We start from the raw sequence: 22,928 nt of genomic DNA, 5'->3' as shown, positions 1-22,928 counted from the left end.
GCCAATGTGACACCCATCCACAAGAAGGGACGAACAGAAGAACCTGGGAACTACAGGCCTGTCAGCCTGACCTCAGTGCCAGGGAAAATCATGGAGCAGATTGTCTTGGGGGCAATCACTGCATACCTGAAGGATAGCCAAGGAATCAGGCCCAGCCAACATGGATTTAGGAAGGGCAGGTCCTGCCTCACCAACCTGATCTCCTTCTATGATCAGGTGACAGCCTGGTGGATGTAGGAAAGGCTGTGGATGTAGTCTACCTGGACTTCAGCAAGGACTTTGACACTGTCCCCCACAGCAAACTCTTGGCCAAACTGGCAGCTTGTGGCTTGGACAGCAGCACTCTGCGCTGGGTTAGGAACTGGCTGGAGGGCCGAGCCCAGAGAGTGGTGGTGAATGGTGCCACATCCAGCTGGCAGCCTGTCACTAGTGGTGTCCCCCAGGGATCAGTGCTGGGCCCCATCCTGTTCAATATCTTTATTGATGATCTGGATGAGGGGATTGAGTCCATCATCAGTAAATATGCAGATGACACCAAGCTGGGAGCAGGTGTTGATCTGTTAGAAGGTAGAAGGGCTCTGCAGAGGGACCTTGACAGGCTGGACAGATGGGCAGAGTCCAACATGATGGCATTCAACAAGTCCAAGTGCCGGGTGCTGCACTTCGGCCACAACAACCCCATGCAGAGCTACAGGCTGGGGTCAGAGTGGCTGGAGAGCAGCCAGGCAGAAAGGGACCTGGGGGTACTGACTGACAGCCGCCTGAACATGAGCCAGCAGTGTGCCCAGGTGGCCAAGAGAGCCAATGGCATCCTGGCCTGCATCAGGCATAGTTTGGCCAGCAGGAGCAGGGAGGTCATTGTACCCCTGTACACAGCACTGGTTAGGCCACACCTTGAGTACTGTGTCCAGTTCTGGGCCCCTCAGTTTAGGAAAGATGTTGAATTGCTGGAGCATGTCCAGAGAAGGGCAACGAGGCTGGGGAGAGGCCTTGAGCACAAGCCCTATGAGGAGAGGCTGAGGGAGCTGGGACTGTTTAGCCTGGAGAAGAGGAGGCTCAGGGGTGACCTCATTGCTGTCTACAACTACCTGAAGGGAGGTTGTAGCCAGGAGGGGTTTGGTCTCTTCTCCCAGGCAACCAGCAGCAGAACAAGAGGACACAGTCTCAAGCTGCGCCAGGGGAGGTTTAGGCTGGAGGTGAGGAGAAAGTTCTTCACAGAGAGAGTGGTTGGCCATTGGAATGTGCTGCCCAGGGAGGTGGTGGAGTCACCATCCCTGGAGGTGTTCAAGAGGGGATTGGACGTGGCACTTGGTGCCATGGTTTAGATAGGCATGAGGTGTAGGGTGACAGGTTGGACTCGATGATCTTTGAGGTCTCTTCCAACCTTCTTGATTCTTGATTCTTCTTGATTCTTGATCATAGAATCATAGAATGTTTCAGGTTGGAAGGGACCTTCAAAGGTCATCTAGTCCACCCACCCTGTAATCATCAGGGACATCCTCCCCTAGATCAGGCTGGATGCTTTTAACCAGTTTGAACATAAAAGCAAATATAGAAGAAGATTCAAACAAGGACAATACTCACCATCAAATCAAAGTGGCAATGACCCTGTTATTCCTGGCCCAAAGAAAAAGCTTGGTATCCAGGCAGAAGCATAAACATATACACTCAATAATTCATTTGTATCTAAACTAAATACTCAAAAGTTCTACCAATGTGCAGTAAGTCCTCTTCTAGTTGAAATTAGAAGAGAACATCTTTCAGAAGAGTATGTGGCAATTTTTCAAGCTATTTCTAGTGTCACAATTCCTAAAAGGATTTCTTAGGGGCATAAGAGATATTTAAACAATGAAAACCTGATCAGTATCTTACTTTAAATAATACCACAACAGAGGAAAAAATGCTGTCAAACTGAGTAGCCATTTGATTAATTATTGTCAAATACTTACTAGAGAGATCTATCTTATGACTGAAAGTCTTGCTCCAAACACTATCCTCTACATTTTCTTTAACTCCAAATTCATAAAGTGTATTTGGCTTTAAACTGTCCACCACTGTTTCTGTAACTGGGCAAAGCTGAAACACCCATTTCTTGTCTTTGCCTTTTTCTCTGTAGCGAACTGTATAGAACCTGTTTGGCAAAAGAAAAAAAAATCAAAAAACAAATCCAAAACAAACAAAACAGTAAACACAAAAAATATTCACAAAGAATCATAGAATTACAGAGTGTCAGGTTTAAAGGACCTCAAGGGTCATCTGGTCCAATCTTTCCAGGTGATAGTATAGTTGAAATGAGATGGCTCATTACCCTGTCAAACTGTCTGAAAACTATCCAGTGTAAGGGAATCCACTACCTCCCTTGTGAGATAATTCCAGTGTCTAACTGTTTCTGTGGTGAAACATTTTCTTCTGGAGTCCAGTATGAATCTTGCCATGAGTAACCTGTACCCATTACCCCATGTCTTTTCCATGTGACTCCTCGTGAAAACGGAGTCTTCATCTTCTCTGTAGCTACCCTTTATGTACTGGTACATTGTAATAAGGTCTCCTCTGCACCTGAACAAACCCAGTTCTCTCAGCCTTTCTTCTTATGACAGGTCTTCCAGTCCCACAAACATTTTTGTTATGAATTACTAAAACAGCTTCTACCTACCATCATTCTTGTTCTTTCTAGTCCTTTTTGGTTATCAAATATCAGAAAACACATAATAATCTTTCCTGCAAACATAGTGCTAGCCCAGTCATCTCCTAAAAACATGTATGTTCTGCATCACACAGGTCTTGACATTGAAAGCATTATAAAAAGAACAAAAGAACAATCTCCTTATTCACAAATGACTGTGTGTGATGTTCTGACCACAAAGTGAGAGCTCATTTTGCAAGTAGTTCCTGTTATTCTGACATATGCCAGAACTAGTCAATTGAATCATGAGCCTATTAGTCAGGAAAATTCAATCAGTTTCTCAAAATCCTCTATACACACCCAGAGGAAGGTGTTCCCTCAAAAGTGGTCCAAAAATATTCTCAGGGGAAAATCAGTAATAGTTGACATTTATACAATACATTCCTCATTGAGTGATCCCATTATGAAATGCCCACACTTCAATCAAGAAAATAAACCCAAACATTACTTTCACCAGTTAAAACCAGGAACATGATTAACGCTAACAGATTATGAAATTAAAAAAACACTCCTACAGAAAATTGCCCAATTGAATCAAGCAACACCACCATGAAAAAATATGACTGCAATGCTAGCCAGTATAAAACAATGCAGTGTAAATGGTTGGAGTTACAGCCCAAGAACTCTGCTGCGTGTTACAGTCTCATTTTCAATATAGATGCTGAATCACTGCCAGAATGGGGTGAGGTTTTCTGGTTTTGGAAAAACTAATCTGAGACAGATTTGGCAACTTTTATATCCAAGTATTATAGAAAATTGTTACACATAAGGTAAACAAAGTACATCTATCTTACATTTACATCAGCTGAAAAAAAAAAGGATTAATACTTCCAGCGGTATTTTTCCACACTTCGATAGAGCAAATTAAAGCCATAAAGCAAACACAATTCTAAAATCCCAGGTACGTGCCCAGGAATCATTCAAAGGTAAAAAGAACAAGTAATTTAAGTTCTAGGATTGAAGTCAGGTATTATATAGGAAAATACAAAGGGAAAAAGAAAGGACTTTAAGAAAACAACCAACGAAGTTATCTGATCAGCTGAAAAGTCACCACAAGTCCAGATTAAAATGACTCAATGGACCAAATATAACGCTGTTAATGTATAATACATGCTTCTGCCAAAGTTACACTTCCAGAGCAGAGTGAGTATATGTGAAAGATGAGTGTTGAGCACTGGGAAATTCCAACTTCATTATTAAAATAACCTGAAACAATGGAAGTGCATTCATGGAAAGGATTTTCATACACAGGTATTCACTTTGTTGATATATTTTATCTCACAACTGTCAAATTTGTTTTCTTGGCAGCAAGAATACAGGTTCTTCTGTTTCAGTTGCTATGATTCAGCTCATTCAACTATTCTGTTGGATTACAAAATTGATATTTATGTTGGCTCACTTAAATCTCTACATTAGCTGTACTACTTTGCATTCAAAACAAGCTACAGTCTAACCCAAACCTTGAAAAAGGGAATTAAATAAATATGGTGGCTAGTGAATATCCTTTATCTTCTTATCAGTTCCTGGCCTACCAAGTGAGAATCTGCATCCTTACTGCTGTAGGCTGTGAACTACTCAAATTTCATATGTCAAGCAATATATATTAGTTGGGCTGACAAAGAATGTTTTTAAAAAAAATATTTGCAACAGTAAAATGAAGAGAATTTAGTATAGGTATGGAAACCTCATAGAATCACAGAATTGGTTTAATTGGAAAAGACCTCTAAAATCACTGAGTCCAACCACCAACCTAACACCACCATGGCCATTAAACCATGCCTCAAAGTGCCGTGATCACACATTTCTTGAACACCTCCAGGAACAGTGACTCCGCCACATCCATGGGCAGCCTGTTCCAAAGACTGACCACTCTTGCAGTAAAGAAATTTTTTCTAATATCCAACCTAAAACTGCCCTGGCACAACTTCAGGCCATTTTCTTTTGTTCTATCACCTGATACTAGGGAGAAAAGACCAATCCCCACCTCACCCCAACCTCCTTTCAGGGAGTTGTAAAGAGCAATGAGGTATCCCCTCAGCCTCCTCTTCACCAGACTAAACAATCCATGTTCCCTCAGATGTTTCTCATAAGATTTGTTCTCTACACCCTTCACCAGCTTTGTTGCCCTTCCCTGGACATGCTCCAGCACCTCAGTGTCCTACTTGTAGTGAGGGGCCCAAAACTGAAACTAGTAGTTGAGGTGTGGCCTCACTGCTGGCCACACTGTCCCTGATCCAGGCCATGATGCTGTTGGCTTTCTTGGCTACCTGGGCATGTTGCTGTCTCATGTCAGCCAGCTGTCAAACAGCACCCCCAGGTCCGTTTCTGTGAGGCAACTTTCCAGCCACTCTGCCCCAAGCCTGTAGGTTTGCACAGAGTTCTTGTGACCCAAGTGCATAACTCAGCCTCACACAACTGACCTTGGCCCTTCTCTCCAGCCAATCCAGATCTGTTTGCTGAGCTTTCCTACCTTTAGGCAGATCCACACTCCCATCCATTTGGTGTCATCTGCAAACCTACTGAGGGTGTACTCAGTTGCCTCATCCAGATCATTGACAAAGATATTAAAGAGAATTGGCCCCAATACTGAGCCCTGGGGAACACTGCTTGTGCCTGGGAGTCAACTGGATTTAATTCCATTCCCACCACTGTTTGTGTCTGACCATCCAGCCAGTTTTTAACCCAGCAAAGTGTCCATCCATCCAAGCCTTGTGCAGCCGGTTTCTCAAGGAGGAAGTTGTAGGGTATAAAAATGTGAATCATGATTATACTTAAAAAGATTATTACTATTAAAATGTGAATCACAAGTAGAAGTAGTCACCTACTTCCCAGCTTTCCTGAAAGAGGGAATTTTATTTGTATTTGTCTTCATTATTTTCTTTTCCTGCCTGTTTTATTTTGAATAGGGTAGAAATGAAGTGATTGTATTTGATGGAAAGAAAAAAGCCTACAGTTCAATTATTGAACAGTCTAAATTAATTGCTGCATCTGAAATTAAGAGGAACACACCTTTCCCACCCCCCCTCTAAGAATCTATTCATAATGAGTAGAATCATAGAATCATAGAATCATAGAATCATAGAATCATAGAATCAAGAAGGCTGGAAGATACCTGTCACCCTAAACCTCATGACTATCTAAACCATGGCACCAAGTGCCACGTCCAATCCCCTCTTGAACACCTCCAGGGATGGTGACTCCACCACCTCCCTGGGCAGCACATTCCAATGGCCAACCACTCTCTCTGTGAAGAACTTTCTCCTCACCTCCAGCCTAAACCTCCCCTGGCGCAGCTTGAGACTGTGTCCTCTTGTTCTGCTGCTGGTTGCCTGGGAGAAGAGACCAAACCCCTCCTGGCTACAGCCTCCCTTCAGGTAGTTGTAGACAGCAATGAGGTCACCCCTGAGCCTCCTCTTCTCCAGGCTAAACAGTCCCAGCCCCCTCAGCCTCTCCTCATGGGGCTTGTGCTCAAGGCCTCTCCCCAGCCTCGTTGCCCTTCTCTGGACATGCTCCAGCAATTCAACATCTTTCCTAAACTGAGGGGCCCAGAACTGGACACAGTACTCAAGGTGTGGCCTAACCAGTGCTGTGTACAGGGGTACAATGACCTCCCTGCTCCTGCTGGCCACACTATGCCTGATGCAGGCCAGGATGCCATTGGCTCTCTTGGCCACCTGGGCACACTGCTGGCTCATGTTCAGGCGGCTGTCAACCAGTACCCCCAGGTCCCTTTCTGCCTGGCTGCTCTCCAGCCACTCTGACCCCAGCCTGTAGCTCTGCATGGGGTTGTTGTGACCAAAGTGCAGCACCTGGCACTTGGATTTGTTGAATGCCATCCTGTTGGACTCTGCCCATCTGTCCAGCCTGTCAAGGTCCCTCTGCTTTTAAGTAGCTGCTTCCACTTGCTTTTACTGTAGAAAATGTTCTTATTTTGAATACTGTTTCCACACTTTCACATTCCTTCTCCCTAACATAAATTAAAATAACAAGAACACTTGCACATCAAGAAAGATCTTTAAACATCTTTCACTAAAAATCAAGAGCATTAAAAATATGACAAAAAAGATTTTAACAGTTGTGTCAAACTCTGCCGTTAGAAACATATAGCACGGAAGAAATGTGCTCTCAATTCCAAGATTTCCAAGCCTGTAAAACCTTCACCAAGGGGTTAATTATTTTAGTGGAAACTTGATGTGACTACTAAAAACACTGACTGCGATGACAGCATTTCCTCAATTATTTCAGTAAAAAACAACCAAAATGAAGTTCCATTTAACAACTTGCAAGTCACAATAATTTCAATATTTTTAATATCCAAACTATAAACAGCAATGATCGCTTGGAGAAATGCAATAATTTGTTTACAGAGTATGAATTCAGAAATGCCAAATTTTATCATAAAAAAAAAAACATTCATTGTTAAATTAGGTTATCAAGCTGCCAAATACAGTACAATTTCAGTGCCTGCCTGAAAACATCTACTGATTCAAACTTGTTGTCATTTTAATATCTCCCTTTTCAAACATCCCTCTCAGAAAAAAAATCAAATGCCAAAAAATCAACACATATAATTGAAGATACAAGAAAGCCATAAAATCCAGTCACCACTCACATGTATCAGTCCCCTTTTGGCAGTGACATACAAGTGCAAAATTTGCACAGCTGGCCTGTTACATGTATCAGAAGCTGCAAAACTGCTTCTCTTGTATTGCAAATATTTATAGAAAGCGCTCCATGGATAGCTCCCAAAATGATACCAGGCAGGCTGAAATGGAGTACGGCCACACTCACACAGAGGAGAAAGGTAGACTATACTATTGCTCAAAGACTTCATAGGATTGTGAAAAGGTTAGGGCTGGAAGGGATCTTAAAGATAGTTTAGTTCCAACCCCCCTGCCATGGGCAGGGATATCTTGCACTAGACCAGATAAGGCCCTCTCCAGCCTGGCCTTGAACACCTCCAAGGAGGGGGGCATCCACAACTTCCCTGGGCAGCCTGTTCCAGTGTCTCACTAACCTCATTGTCAAGAATTCCTTCCTAGTATCCAGTCTAAACACGCCCACTTTCCTTATCTCTGTGACATAAGAATATAAAAAAAAAATATTGTATACTGGAGGACTCTAATAGATAATATGAGGAAAAAATAGCTAAGAAATTAATTAATATCATTTAAGTAAAGTTTAATGAGAACAGTCACAGTTTACAGATGTGAATGCTAGTTTGGTGTTTCAGCAAGGAAGTGGCACAGCCAGTTACAGCAGATTAGCATTTACTTTAATTTAGATTCTCAGCATGTACTGCAACATGACAATAAAAACTGCTTTTAATTTTGATTCTTACAGAATCACAGAATTGTTTTGGTTGGAAAAGGCCTCTAAGATCAAGTCCAATCATCAACCTAAGAACACCATGGCCATTAAACCATGTCCACATTCTTTTTTGTTGTTTCGGTTTGGTTTGGGTTGGTAGTTGTTGTTTTGGTAGGGAATAGGGAAAAGGTACATTTTTTCAGAACAAAATACGAATTTTCAGAACAGATATGAAACAAAAGATTCCAGGGTTCACTGAGCTTCTATTCCTTCCATAAAATATAACAGCTCTTTTATTATAAAATTAATCTCTCTCCCTAACAGGCAGTGCTTCATGCAGAAGATACCTCCAAGCAACCCACCACAGTGACCAAAGAGGAACCTTACCTCCTCTCTTTTCACTAGACAACTAAAAGGATAATAAAGTCCAGTAGTTTAAAAAGAAGAAATCATGTGAAGGTGAGAGGTACCGTTCTCAGAATTAATTGCTGCAATAAAGCCAACACACACACAACCACCAAACTACAGTAAAGAAATAAAGAGCCTACATTCACCAAGAAAGCTCCTCTCCAAATGCATTTGTGCAGTGCTGCAATATGTTTAATGGTTGCATTTTTGAAACTCTCTCTATATTTCCAAGCTTGAGATATTCCTTTACAATATTCTGACTTCACTTGCCTCCACCTATGATGCACACAGAATGTGAATTAACGAGAGAAATAAAAGAAGCAAACCCAATCTCATCATATAAAAGAGAGACTACAAAACTACTCCATAGACCAGTCACTGCAGTGATTATATGCAAAGCTTCTGTGAAAGGTTACTAGTCTGACAAAAAACAGTGTTTCTATCCTTTCTGTGTTCTGTTCACATAGGTTTGGGGGTTTTTAAACTACAATAAGAGGTGTTTCTATCCTTTCTGTGCTCTGTTTACATAGGTTTGGGGGTTTTTAAACTACAATAAGAGGCAGGGAAATATTTTCTTTCTCAGATTAGAGCTAGCCTTTTTATCAAAATATGATTACCATTTTAAAACAGCAGCCCTTAGGGCTTTGTTCTTTTTTTTTTTTTTAAATCAAAGAAGTCTTGTTTGCTGCTAAAAGAAGCAAAATTCTAGCACTGAGAGGCAAAATATTGTTTTCCTGCATCAGTATGAATGACACTGTCTTGCCAAGAAATTCAGTGCCATTTCCCCCAGTTGTTCACCAAATCTCTTTTCCACCAGATTCCCAGAAAATGCTTGCACAGTCAAATATTTGGGCACAAACAATTAGATACTGGAAATCTTAAAAGGCAGATGGATTTATGAGATTTCCAGATTAGGTCAGTTTGTATAAATATCATGGATTTATTTGGAACCAGATACAAACCAAAACTCCAAACAATTTAATCATGACTATTTTAGTCACACATAACACTAAACAAACAATTAAGCCTTGGAAATGTAAGAACATTCCTGCTCTGTGATTTTGTGTTGTCCTAGATAAAAGGTTATAAAGCTTATTTTACTTTGTGCACAGGAATGTAATTATACTTTTTAAAGAAAGCTATCAATGTGCTCGTATTTATTTATTTGTTTGCATTTAGATTTCATTAGAAGCACAACATCCATTTAGCATTAACAAGTAATAAAAAAATTGTTTTGAACTATGTATTTCAGATGCTGAGTGTTTCACAAATCACCACATGAAGTAGATTATATTGTTTCCTTTTTATTGCCAAGTTTATTTTAAAGTAACAGACACTGACATATATAGAAAAGAATTACATCGCTGATGGCTACCAGTTAAGTTTTCAAAGCATGTTCCAATTTAGTTTTCACCTCTGCACGATCACTAACATTAACTTTTTCCGCTTAAAGTTTTCCTAGAATGACTGAAATTAATTGATGAGTTAGAGGTTCTGAAGAATGAGAGGTCAACAAATCCTTCCATGTTTAAACAAGCTCTGAGTATATATTCCTACAGATGTAACCTAGAAGTGTCTGAAACTCAAAAAGTTTATTTGCTGCAGTGTTTTTTTCCTTAAAGAATTCTGCTAAGTTTAAAATACATTTTCTATACCATTTACAACACAAAGTTGGCAGCTGCACAGTCACACAGAGTTGTAGATAAACTCAAAACTAGATGATGCACATATCTTCAGGAATTCAGGGTTGCACTACAGAGAGAATTAATTTCTGTTTTTCCCCTCTCTTTCTCATTTTCTTTTTATTTTTGAAGCATTAGGTACAAATCAAGTAAAACAATCTGTACTACTTGCAAATACAATACTGGACATTTAATGATGGGTAAACAAATTTAAACAATAGAAATGTGAATTTGTGGACGTTTTTGACTTAGATGTACATGATGAAAATTCCCGTACCTTCAGGTTTTAAAGTTTTATTTCACGTGTATCTGGAAGCATGTTTGCTTCTCTATACAAATTCAGTAATGCAGTAAAATATAGTATTCTATCTAAACCCCCTGTTTTTGGCATGCATGGAAAAAGTATTTTCTGTTTCCTCCCCTGTCGCTCTCTGGACTTGGTCTTGGAGGTCTTTTCCAACTTTAATGATTCCATGAGTCTTAACTAACCATCAAACTCTACCTTTTTCAACCCTCTGCTCCATTTTGGCATTTGTGGAGTTCTTCTAACCAAAGAAAAGGGGGAAAAAAAAGAAAAAAAAAAAAGTCTGCACAACAGTGTGTACTCTCTTTTTCAGACTTAAATGCTCAGTAAACACAACCCCCATATGTTTATTATGACAGCTCTGTCCACTATTGGTTGGTTGGACATTGAAAGGCAGAGAGAAAACAAATCGCTCTGATCTCTCAGAAGTACAAAAATAGGAAGTGAACATGACTGTACAGCAGGTTATCAGGAGTTTGCCATCCTCATCAGCTACCTCATGGTACTGTCAGAAAAGAGAAGACACTGAGAAGTGAACTCCACGTTATTGGTGAAACCTTTCTGGTGCTACGTAGTTTTCATCAGCTACATAAAACTAATTGCTTGATTTTTGAGGCACTGGGTCCTTTTGTTTGTTTTGTTTTGTTTTGCATTCTAGTCCTAAGGCTCTGACCAGAGATGATAGGCACCTCAAGAAGTCTTTAAAATTTGACCTTGCAAAGAACTTTGACCCACATAAATGACCAGGCTTCCATAATGAATTAGAATTTGAGGTTATCTTGCAGGAAATATATAGCACTCTATTGGCTTATGCCCTTTATCTCTAGATAGTTAGTAAGCAAATGATGGTTTGTCAAAAGATGGCATAGGAAACTTTTCCTCATTGGGGTTACTTAAAAAGCACTTTGGAGGTACAGAGGAACACTATGTGCCCCCTATAACCAAAAAATAATTCCACTGAAGGAACACAAAATATTGACACTATTTGAGAATGTGGCACCTCTTCTTCAAAACTCATTTGCTCACAAACACAGAACTTCTAAGGAACATTCCTCTGAGATTCTCACTAGAGAAAATCTTAGCCAACAGATCCATGGAGTTCCATATGGTTTTCATCTTCTGAGTCAGCTAACTTATATTATGCAATATTTGTACAAAAGCCTAGTGTCCATCCAGAGGCAGCAAATCTGAAGTTCAGAACAGTGACTCCACTTCAGGTCATAGAAATCTAAAATTAAGCGGATATTAACTGACAGAACTGAGTTAAGAGGTCAAAACTGCCAAGCCCTGCCAATGTCAAGAATTAGCAGTTAGTCACTATTCAGCCTTGAGGATGACTAACAGTACATTTCAACACACCACATTAAGGAGAGCATGCCATATGAAAAAGGATGAAGTGAACTGCAATAGAAATAAATGTTTATGACTATGTTATCTGATTTTACTCTTTCACTTTTAAAACAATACTGATTTGTTAAGGTTCATCTACTTTTCTTTTTAATTATTATTATACATTATCAATTACCATTCAAATTACTATTATAAATTAATCCATTTTCTCCTATACACTGACTAGAAATATATCTGAACTACATCTTTGCTTGAAATTATAGAAATACACATCATGGTCATGACTGAGATCTGTTTCCATCATTCATACAAATCAAAAGCATTTTGGTCCAGTAAAGGAGAACAAAACAAAACTACCAACCACTTTGGGTGAATGTCACAGGCCTTGAATCTCTAGATGGATATAGGCTTCTTCTAAAGTGTTCTTCCTTTCCACTGCACAGAGTGGTGAAACTTTGGTGCTGATGCAGCACACTGAGAAGGTGAATTCCATGGTAAACACGGTAATAAAAACATCATGTGGACAGAACACTTCACAGGCTCTTCCATGGTCAGCTTGATTTTCCTGATTTCTAACTGTAGGAAACTATTTGCTTGATTAAGAGAACAAAATTTAAGCTTAAACCAACTTTTACCTCTACTCAAAAAAAAAAAAAAAAAAAGGCAATTAAATTATATGCTTTGACATTCCCTAAAAGCTTCCTAATAAACATTAACATGATTTTTTCAGTAGGGTTTGAAATTCTGGTTGGTGATGAATGTTCACATTTGATCATGATGAATTCTTGAAACTTGAAAAGGGTTGTGGCAGTTCACCCAAAACCCCTTTCCCCCAACAAAGATCGGATTGGGGCAAAACAGAGAGGCTGAGATGAAGGGAACCAGAAGAGAGACACCTCCCTCTCAAAGGCCTGTAGATTGGTGGATTTCATAGGGCCCTTCCCCCAAGCCATGAGTCCTGCCAGGCACAGACTGGATCAAGTCTGGGCATGTTTGGGCACAAAACTGATGGTTATTTGTTCTAGTCTTTGTCTGGTGACAATTCCAACAAAAATCAGCTGTCTGTATAAAATAGGTGAGCTGCAGAGAGCACGAGGCTCTTTTCTCTTGGGTTTTTGCACCCAACACACATAAGTGGATTATAAGCAGCAAAGCAGTTTAGGAGCATTTTCTGATAAAAAAAGAGACAAAAGAGGAATTCCCATAATCCAGCAGCAGTATCGTGAGTAATTGATATGATCCTAAAGTCTCTGGGAACTTCCTGCCTTTTGTTAGTGAGGTAATTTACTACTTTGAAGTCTATCTTTTCCAAATACTGTTCTCAAACTATTTGGAACCATTATTATACTGTGAAGATATTCTCAACTGAATACTGAACCTTTAATAAATCTTTAATAAATTTTTTATATAGTTATATATTTTTATTAATTTCCCACCTTATCACCCTTTATTCATAACAAGGGTTAGTCCAAATAAATTCTGGGAAGTAAGAAAAAGCTCATATTGGCTACACGGTTTGGTTGGTTGGTTGGTTTTTAACATAATCTATGTCTGACATCCAGTTAAATTATATTAATAGAATTTTAACTATCAGCACCAAAAGTAAGCAGATTCACACTTAAATTAGACTTATAAATTAGACAGACAGGGAACGAAAAAAAATTGTGGTCTCAGTAATGCAAAGATGCATCAAGAAAACAAAAGGTGGTAGCTGGAAACCACATGTAGATGCATCCCAAAGATGAGTGCATAAAGTTTTCTCTTGGTTTTATAAAACACTTCTGAAAAGAATGGAGTTCCACATGGTGTAAATGATGACAAAAAATTCTTCTGTCACAAAGAGAAGACTACAAAGAGAACATCAAAAGAACAGAGCAGGGAAACCATCTGTATTAAAAATTTTAATAATTGCAACAGATGAATTTTACTTGTTTGCCAAGAGCAGCCTAACATGCAATGATGCACTTAACTGAGAAGCTACTCAGTGCTATGACGTCTCTTGGAACTGCTACTTGGTGAGTCTTCTTAAATTCCCCAACTACTGTACCATTCATTAAATAATTGCAGCAAATAAAAAATGTTATAGTGCAAGAGATCTTTTACTTACAATAGAAAATTAATGAAGGGTGTGTTCTGTCAATATCAGGAAATCAGTGTAGTGATAAGACCAAACACAAGAAACAGAAATCAAATAACATTAAAACAAGGCATCCTTCTCCTGCCATAGCACAGCAAAAAAACTTATTTTGCTTCTATTTGGCCAACTTTCAATCAATATATTTCCTATGATTTAACAAAGTTTCTTTCAAGTGGGTCAGATAAAAATGAAGGTAGAGCCAAGCCCATTAGTTTAAGAAGAACAAAGGAGCTAGTGTGAAATAGCATGCTTGTATGTCAGCATGTAGATGTCAGACTAAATTTCCATTCAGGACAAGTAAGGACTTGCAAAGCATTAATTTAAGTGAGGGAGAAGACTTCACATTCAGAACTACTGCTTCCAACTTTTTAATTTCTGCTGTCAAACTTATTTCAGCCACACCAGACAACTACAATGAATCAAATCATGATCATCATAAAAAAGGGGTTTTCTGTTACATTACCTGTCACTAGCACAGTTACTTGTTGCTGTCCAGTCATGTTTAGGGTTTACTAGGATGCCCCAAGAGAGGAACACAGAGGTTGGGGTGAGAGTGCCAACTACCAGTTGCAGAGGCTTTTGAGTCTTGGCCCGACCTGCGTAAGAAATATATAATTCCAATCACAAGTTAGTCTAAACCAACAACTGTTCCACACCTTTGTCTACTGGAATGAAAAATCAATTATGTGAATCTTGTTCCACAAATCAGTTTCTGTAGACTGTGACTATAAAAAATAATGCCCAAATAGTGCATTGGCAGGGATTATGTTTTTGATATATGCACCTGTTGTGTCTGCAAGGTAAATGGCTTTTTAAAAAGCTTTCCAGACATAGTGTTTTACATTCAGTCAACAGCAAGAAGAAATTAATCCCAAGCAGTTGCTTGGAATTAGAAGAACAAACAAGCAAACACAAAACCAAAGCATACAAATATCATGGAATCATAGAATGTTTGGAGTTGTAAGGGAACTTTAAATTTCATCTAGTCCAACCCTCTGGCAGTGGTAGGGTCATCTTTAATTAGATCAGAATACTCAGGGCCCCACCCAACCTGACCTTGAATGTTTCTAGGTATGGAGCATCTACTACATCTCTGGGCAACAAGTTATAGTGTTTCACCACCCTCATTTTAAAAGATGTCTTCCTTACATCTACTCTGAATCTATCCTCTTCTAGTTTTAAACTATCATCCCTTGTCCTATTGCTAAAAGGTTTATCTCAAACTATGAGGTGGTGGAGTCACTGTCCAAGAGCTGTTAAAGAGATACAGAGACACGGTGCTTCAGGACATGGTTTAGTGGCAATGCTGATGTTAGGCTGATGGTTGGACTTGATCTTAGAGGTCTTTTCCAACCAAAATAAATCTATGATTCTATAAACATATGCACATACACTATTGGATTATTTGCAACAGTCCAGTGAGCCTGAAAACCATCTCCATATTAAAGAATTAAGAATTAACAACGTAAACGACAATTCAGGTCACATAGAAATTCTTTGGAAGAGATGAGAATCACATTCAGATTTCTGCTCTACTATGAATAGTTTAAGCTAGAAATATCCCTTTTCCCCTTAACTCCTTACATCACCAAACTTGGTATTGATACTGATTTACACATGTATATAAGCACACACAAACAGGCACACAAGTTACCATGTTCCAATGAGGAACAAAGTGCATTAACGGAGGAAGGAATCCTTACTGATTATTTTGGGAAGGGTAATCTCAATGCGTTAGATCATTGTGCCTCAGAACTTCCACATTTTTTTGAATGTGCTTTAAACATAAGTAATTAGTATTTTGCATTTCTGTTCTCATTTGTAAGAACTTTTCACAAGAACAACATTCAGGTTGTTCTTCATGCTTTCAACATCCCTTGCGTGATTAATGACTGACTAGAAAATACTACCCTGTATGCTACCTTCCCACGCATGGTATTTGTGAATGCCAGTCAGACACCTACAATTACAAGTATATTTTCAGAGAAACACAGTGAAAGATTTTGTCTTCCTTGGACTACTTTAGGAAAGAGATGCAGTAATGGGAAAATACCTGAACAAGATTTCTTATTATTTGAGACACGTGCCGGTCTTATTGAAACCAAATACCGTGGTTCTGCATCTGTAAATGAAGAAAGCATCAATTAGTACAGATGTAGTCTTCATTTCAGAAAGTGATTAAAATATAATCAATAAGAAAAAGCTGAATGCTTGACACATTATCCAATCTTTGTCATCTTCAGATATGCTTGCTTTAAGGTTTACTCACAGGTTCACAGATTTGCGGATTGCTTTGGCTTGGAAGGGACCCTCAAAGGGAACTTCCAACTAGATCAGGCTGCTCAGGGCCTCATCAAGTCTGATATTCAGTGTCTCCGTGGATGGGGCCTCCACCACATCCCTGGGCAACCTGTCCTAGTATTTTGTCACTCTCATTGTAAGGAACTTCCTCCTAATGTCCAACCTAAATTTACCCTGCTCCAGTTTCAAACCATTGCTCCTTGTCCTGTCACTACAAGCCCTTCTAAACAGTCGTTCTCCAGCCTTCCTGTAGGTTTCCTTCAGATATTGAAATGTATTATAAGGCATCCCCAGAGCCTTCTCTTCTCCAGGCTGAACAACCCAAATTCTTTCAGCCTGTCTTTGTAGGAGAGATTATCCAGCCCTATGATCATCTTGATGGCCCTCCTCTGGACCTGCTATCAGGTCCATGTCTCTCTTGTGTTGGGGTCCCAGAGCTGGATACAGTACTCCAGGCGAGGTCTCACCAGAGCAGTGGCAGAATCACCTCTCAACCTGCTGGCCATGCTTTTGATGCAGCACAGTATGCCATTGCTGGCTCCTGTCCAGCTTCTCATCCACCAGTACACATAAGTCCTTCACCAGTCATTCAGAAATATTCTAGCCATGCACAAAATTTTTGGCAATTTTTATCTGGGAAACAACAAGTAAGTGAACATGGTAGGACATAAATGAAACATTTCAATGCAGACATTACTTGGAAAGTGAAGGGGGATGAAAACCCAGAGGAAAAGATGATGATGCAACAGAAAAGTAAAATGGATAAAGTAAGAAGAGGGAAAGTCTCAAGAGTACAACCACTGATATCTCCTCTCCTGATATGAGCTAGAGGAATTTTTCCTGCAGTATTTTCTGCATTCTGCTAGATGCCTTAGTTTGCCTGTTGTAAGCAGTTTCCCAGTAAAGAGCTGACCTTGCACAAAGAGAATAAACAAAATGCACTGATCATGTAGGAGCTCATACCCCAGCAGACTAATACTAAATCATTCATGATTTGCATCATTGTCTGGTTACAGGAACTAACAAAACATCAGGCACACTTAAGAAAATCTCCATGTCAGTTACTGGCTTGGTTTTATAATTAATTTTACAAACATTTTTCAAAGACTTATGAAATTGAACTCTTAAGTGTTTTGATGGTTGTGAATAGTCTTTATGAAACAAAAGTTATTACTAACATTTAAGAGCAAGGGACTAATATTTATATAAAGTCCACCCTAACTGACTGGAATCACAGAATCAATAAGGTTGGAAAAGACCTCAAGGATCGTCAAGTCCAACCTGTCACCCAAGACCTTGTCACTAGAAATAATGTTGATACAACAGGATGCTTAAGTGAATTTCTTATTCAGTAAATTAATCTCAGAGATAAATTGTAACTTCCAGACTTCCTGACATCTACATTTATTTTATTTTTAACCCCTGTGGATTTTCTCCCAAAAAATGAACCTCTGCAAGATACTTTTTAAAATCTTTGTAGGAAAGAATTTCTCTCCACCTTAACCCCAGTTCAAACTGTTTTCCATCACTTCCCACAGGAGGCTGAGCTGGTTTGTTTCCAAAATCTAACAGAACAGGTGATATTGCACAGGAAAAAAAAAAAAATAGCCTTTCCAAAGGCAAGAATTTTTGTTTGCCAATTGAGTCTTAGCTGAATGGCCACAATCTCTTTTAAATTACACAAGAACTCCAGCCATTCTAAAGGATGTAGAGTTATTGCTGGCTAGGTGTCAGTTGTGCACCAGCTTGAAAATCTTCTGGAAAGAACAGGTTTCGTAGGAAATAATAAAAGCAATCAAACCATTTTCTACATAAGCTCTAACATATTTCAGAGACATCTAATACAGTTTGGATGACACAAGCACATATGGTAAGAGACCACAAGTTCAGATGTATTCATGTTTCTAGCAGTAAAAAGCAAACTTCACCTTGCAGCTTAAAATAAGAAATGCTTTGATTAAAACAATGTTTACATAGTGTGATGGTTTGAAACTGTCTTTTTAATTTTTCCTTGCAAAGTTCAGAACAGAGAAAGTGAAAGAATGTAAATAAGTCACTATTGGGTGTAAGAAAGCAAAATAACGATTGTTCTAAACACTTCCATTGGATAGATAGAAATGTTTAAGAACTATTACCCAAAACAAAGTAGGCACTCTGCACATTCTGCGTTCGGCAGTGGGGGCAGTTGCTGGGCTGTCTGGCTGCTGTTTCTTCTTCTCTTCTGGCTGAAGATAACACACTGACCTTGGCAGCTAAGTTAACAACTTTCTGCTTAACTAACTCTGCTTCTCTGTCCAGGGGGGTCTGGGGGGAAGCTCCTGGGAGAGAGAGAGGCCCCTTTGGGAGGGTCCCCTTGGGAGGGTCCCCTTGGGGGGAAGCAAAGGGAGATCGGTTGTGCTTTTTCTGTTGATTGTATATATTTGTAAATGTTGTGAACTTCGTATATTTGTACATGTTCATTGCATTTCATCGTAGATTTTAGACTCTGCTTGTAAATACAGCCTTCATTTGCTTCCAGACTGGGCTAGCCTGGTTATTGTCGGTGGGGGGGGCGAATTTCAGCTCACACCGACACACATAGTAACTTTAGTTTGGAGACTTCATCTTCAGAAACATTTCCCTCTTACTTTCTAGGGCAGATGTCACAAATGGCATCTAATTATTCAAAAGTGTATTCTCTCTAGGCTGCAATATTGGGAAAAAAAAAAAAAAGTCATAGGAGCTTCCAAATAGATATCTATGGGCAGAATTTAGCTCACCATATTCTGATCAAAACTACTTCAAATACAGGTTGTTTTCAATTATTTCAAAAGTGTATTCTCTCTAGGCTGCAATATTGGGGAAAAAAAAAAGTCATAGGAGCTTCCAAATAGATATCTATGGGCAGAATTTAGCTCACCATATTCTAATCAAAAATACTTCAAATAGAGGTTGTTTATTAAAAAAAAAAAAAGATTACTCTCTATAATTTAATTATTCTAGTTTAGATACATTTATCTAATTATTTATTGACAGATGAAAGACTGAATTTCCTACACCTTGAAGGGTACCAATTAAACAGAACCACTCGGAAATCATTAAATTTTCTCTTAATTCAGAATGCTTTAGGGAGAAAGGAAGGAAACCCAGTACTGAATAAATTAAAATTTGCTTTACTACTTAAAAGGCTGTCCAGTGTGAGGAAGAAAGACTCTAACTTAAATTTACTGATTTTATGCATCTAAGTCACTGGAAACCCATACTATGGCTGTACTTTAGTTGCTTAAATATTATTTTTAAATGGATTTCAGCTGCACCAAATAGAAACGTAACTAAGAATTACAGAACTGTGACTCTGTGGTTGAAAAGAGCTTCTTAAAGTGATGAGGAAAAAAGAATTAGTTAAAGAGAAAGAGTAATCCCAAAACTCAGATGCCTCTTAATTTACAAAAAATGCCCCAGGTCTCTCAGCCTTTCCTCATGAGACAAATGCTCCAGTCCTTCATCCTACTCAGAGCCTCTGTTGGACACGTCTAGTACTTGCCTGTTGCTCTTGAACTGGGGAGCCCAGAACTGGACACACTACTCTAGATGCAGTTTCACCAGAGTAGAGAGGGAAGAGAACCTCCCTTGACCTGCTGGCTACACTCTTCTTAATGTTCCCCCAGAATCTATTGACCCTCTTGGCCACAAGGTCCCTCTTCATGGAGCTGCTTTCTAGCAGGTCAACACCTTATTTGCACTGATGCATAGTGTTGTTCAAAGAATTGCTCTTTCAAGTTTAAATATTCACAGCTGAATAAAGCAGTGCCACTTTGGACCAAAGCACGACACACCTGCAGGCACTTAACCCTTTCTTTTTTATTTTTTTTTCTGAAGCAGGAGGCAAGACCAGTCACTCACCTGAGGAAGTAGTATTGTATGTGAAAAGTAACAGTATTTTGTTCAAAACACATTTTACACCCTCTCCTCCTACTCCTCAAAAAGATGAGATGGAAACATTCAGTCATCTTGTTTGAGCTTTCAAACATCAAGACTTCGACAGCTCAGTGAACCGTCACTTTTCTGAACTCCTTAAATTACTCTGTATTTTTTCATCCAGACAAACTAAAATCCACACACACTCTGCATGTATGCACTGGTATATGTACAACTTATAAATCAGATAAATCAGTGAAGGTTATGAACTCAAACACTGGATTGATCTTAGAATTACAGAAGAAACATTTCAAAGGTTGCAAAGTGGCAGAGAAGTAAACCGTCAATTTAGTATAATTATAAAAAACCACCAAACAAACCATGAAAACAAACAAACAACAAAAATACCCAAACAACTGTTTGACTAAGAATCTGTAATACTAATGATACAAAATTACTACAGGAAAAAATCTATTATCCACCTTAACAGATTTAGGAGACAAACATAATATCACATGCCACTCACTCAGATTAATATAGGAGTACACTTAGCTCCATATGCCATAAGTTAGTCACAGTATCACTGAATCACATAATGATAGGGGTTGGAACAGGCCTCTGGAGATCAAGCCCAACCCCCTGTCAAGGAACTTTCACCTAAAGGTGGTCACTCATCCAGGTGAGCTTTGAGTGTCTCCAGAGAGAGAATGTCTAACAAATCAGTGGCAGCATGCAGCTAACACGCACTGCAAAATTCCATGAAACACTGCTTGTGTTCAAGCACTATTCTAATTTAGTTCAGGATTCAACCAAAACATAAATGCAGCTGAAAGCAGAACAGTGTAAGAATGAGCTGACAAATGAACTTAGAGTAAACGTAAAATCAGAGCATTTCAATGTATCATTGTATTTCATGTACTTTGTGACAACAAAATTAAGAAACCCAAGTATTTATATTCTCCTCAAACTCCTCCAACAATTCATGACAACAGTAGTATGCAAATATGCCTTACCAAGCTCTGTTACAGAGGTCTTTCCTTCTGAAGGTAAAGGAATGTACTGATTAGAAAAGAAGCTGCTTCCATAACCCAGGACAAAACCTTCAAGTTTGGTGTTTTGACTGGGTCGCAGATACCTCATGCAAACAGTGTCATCTGTTGCGTTGATTTGAACTTTCAGACTCTGCCTTTTCACTGTGGAAAGAGTGAAAGAAAAAAAAAAAGACAAAGAAAAGAGATCAGAATGTATTACTTTGTAATAATGTTTTCACTAATAGAATATGACAGTATAACAATATAGGACTATTTAATCTGCAAGTCAAAAGCAACTGAAAAAATGCGTAAAGGTGGAATGTCCTGGAAAATATCTTTAATTTTTAAAACTAAATCAAAAATCATGTAAAATCATGGCTTCCAACATGTCTATTTTTCCATTAGTGTAGTATTATCACTAGCTGCAACACCTTCTCCAATTGCAGTAGTAGAAAAGTGCATGAAATAAATGGAAAAATGTGAATAGTTGTCTTTTAAATATGAGACTTGTACTGGTATTAGCCATCTATAGCAGCTATAGTTGAAAAATTTGAAAACTTGGTTTTAAATACGTTTTTTTTTTGGTTGTTACTGAAAAACATGAAGTTTGAGCATTAAGTTAATCACACTACAAAATTACGGTAGAAGATAAATAGTAACTAGATGTATGTTGACCTGGAATAATAATTTTCTATTTGAATTTTCCAGGCCACTTAAACTAGCATATATATACTTTACTCAAAATTACCAAGAAACATCTTTTAAACATTCATTTTTATGCTTTCCAGGGGACCAGCATGTACAACAAGCATCTTGCATATCCATTTAATAAAATTCAACTTATAACAAAAAAAGAATGACTTCATAACAGAATAATGAATTTTTTAGGCTACAAAAAGGTGTTTTGTCTTCTCTTGGTGGGCTGAGGGAGGACTGGCTTTCCTTTTCCTGAAACTCACAATTTTTATATTCCCTGGTCACTGTGAGGCTTATCATGTTTTCAGAACAGTTGAATGCCAATGCTTTAAAAAAAGTAATTACTTTCCCCAAAACTTACAATACTAGCACTAGAATAGTACATTTTGAATTATTATTTCTCTCCTCAGGCTCAACATTTTTATTCTCAGCAGATTTTCAGCCAGCTCTCAAGTCATGAAGCTGAAATTAACTTGGCAGGAAGAAACAGAAATTTGCTCAAAATAATTTTATTTCAGAAGCCAAATCCTGAAGAAAGCAATGAGAGATGTGTGATCTGTAGTTAATTAAGCAGGTAGAGCAATCCTTCCCTTCCCTTCCCTTCCCTTCCCTTCCCTTCTCTTCCCTTCCCTTCCCTTCCCTTCCCTTCCCTTCCCTTCCCTTCCCTTCCCTTCCCTTCCCTTCCCTTCCCTTCCCTTCCCTTCCCTTCCCTTCCCTTCCCTTCCCTTCCCTTCCCTTCCCTTCCCTTCCCTTTCTTCCTCTGCCTCTGTCAGTAACTGCAGCAAGATATTCAGAGTTTCTTTAGACAAGAACTTGTCTGTTTCTCTATTTTTGTAGAGAAATTCTAATGACTACAGTTGCTGAGATGCCACAACCCCCAGTTTGTGAAGATGATTTAGCAGTACTGTCAGGCTCCTGCAGCCCTCTGCACACTGAACATAAAGACCTAAGCCAAGCACTTGTGCCTCTTCCCTTTATAGAAAGGAGTGTACAAGTAGAACTGATGGAAAACATGTGCTTCTGGTGAGACCCTTTATCTAGAGACTGATCAAGTAAAAGCTCTCAGCCAGGAAACTGCCAAAATTTTTCAGAGACAGCTCTGCAAGGTTCCAGAAGAGTGCAAGCCTTC

General features: G+C 39.0%; 1 protein-coding gene across 1 annotated transcript in view; it reads right to left on the bottom strand.

The window, feature by feature from the left end:
• The window catches only part of ABI3BP (ABI family member 3 binding protein), a 155,782-nt gene that overhangs the window by 106,151 nt on the left and 26,703 nt on the right, over positions 1-22,928 (bottom strand). Inside the window, exons 2-5 of the mRNA XM_054385863.1 lie at positions 21,086-21,265; positions 15,928-15,996; positions 14,338-14,470; positions 1,950-2,131 (exon numbers count right to left, since the gene is read on the bottom strand). Of these exons, the coding sequence (XP_054241838.1) occupies positions 1,950-2,131; positions 14,338-14,470; positions 15,928-15,996; positions 21,086-21,265 (564 nt within the window). The remainder of the gene's footprint in view (positions 1-1,949; positions 2,132-14,337; positions 14,471-15,927; positions 15,997-21,085; positions 21,266-22,928) is intronic.

This window comes from Indicator indicator, chromosome 1, assembly GCF_027791375.1.
Source record: "Indicator indicator isolate 239-I01 chromosome 1, UM_Iind_1.1, whole genome shotgun sequence".
In the NCBI taxonomy this organism is placed as follows: domain Eukaryota; kingdom Metazoa; phylum Chordata; class Aves; order Piciformes; family Indicatoridae; genus Indicator; species Indicator indicator.
This window is presented reverse-complemented; position numbering and strand designations above follow the sequence as displayed.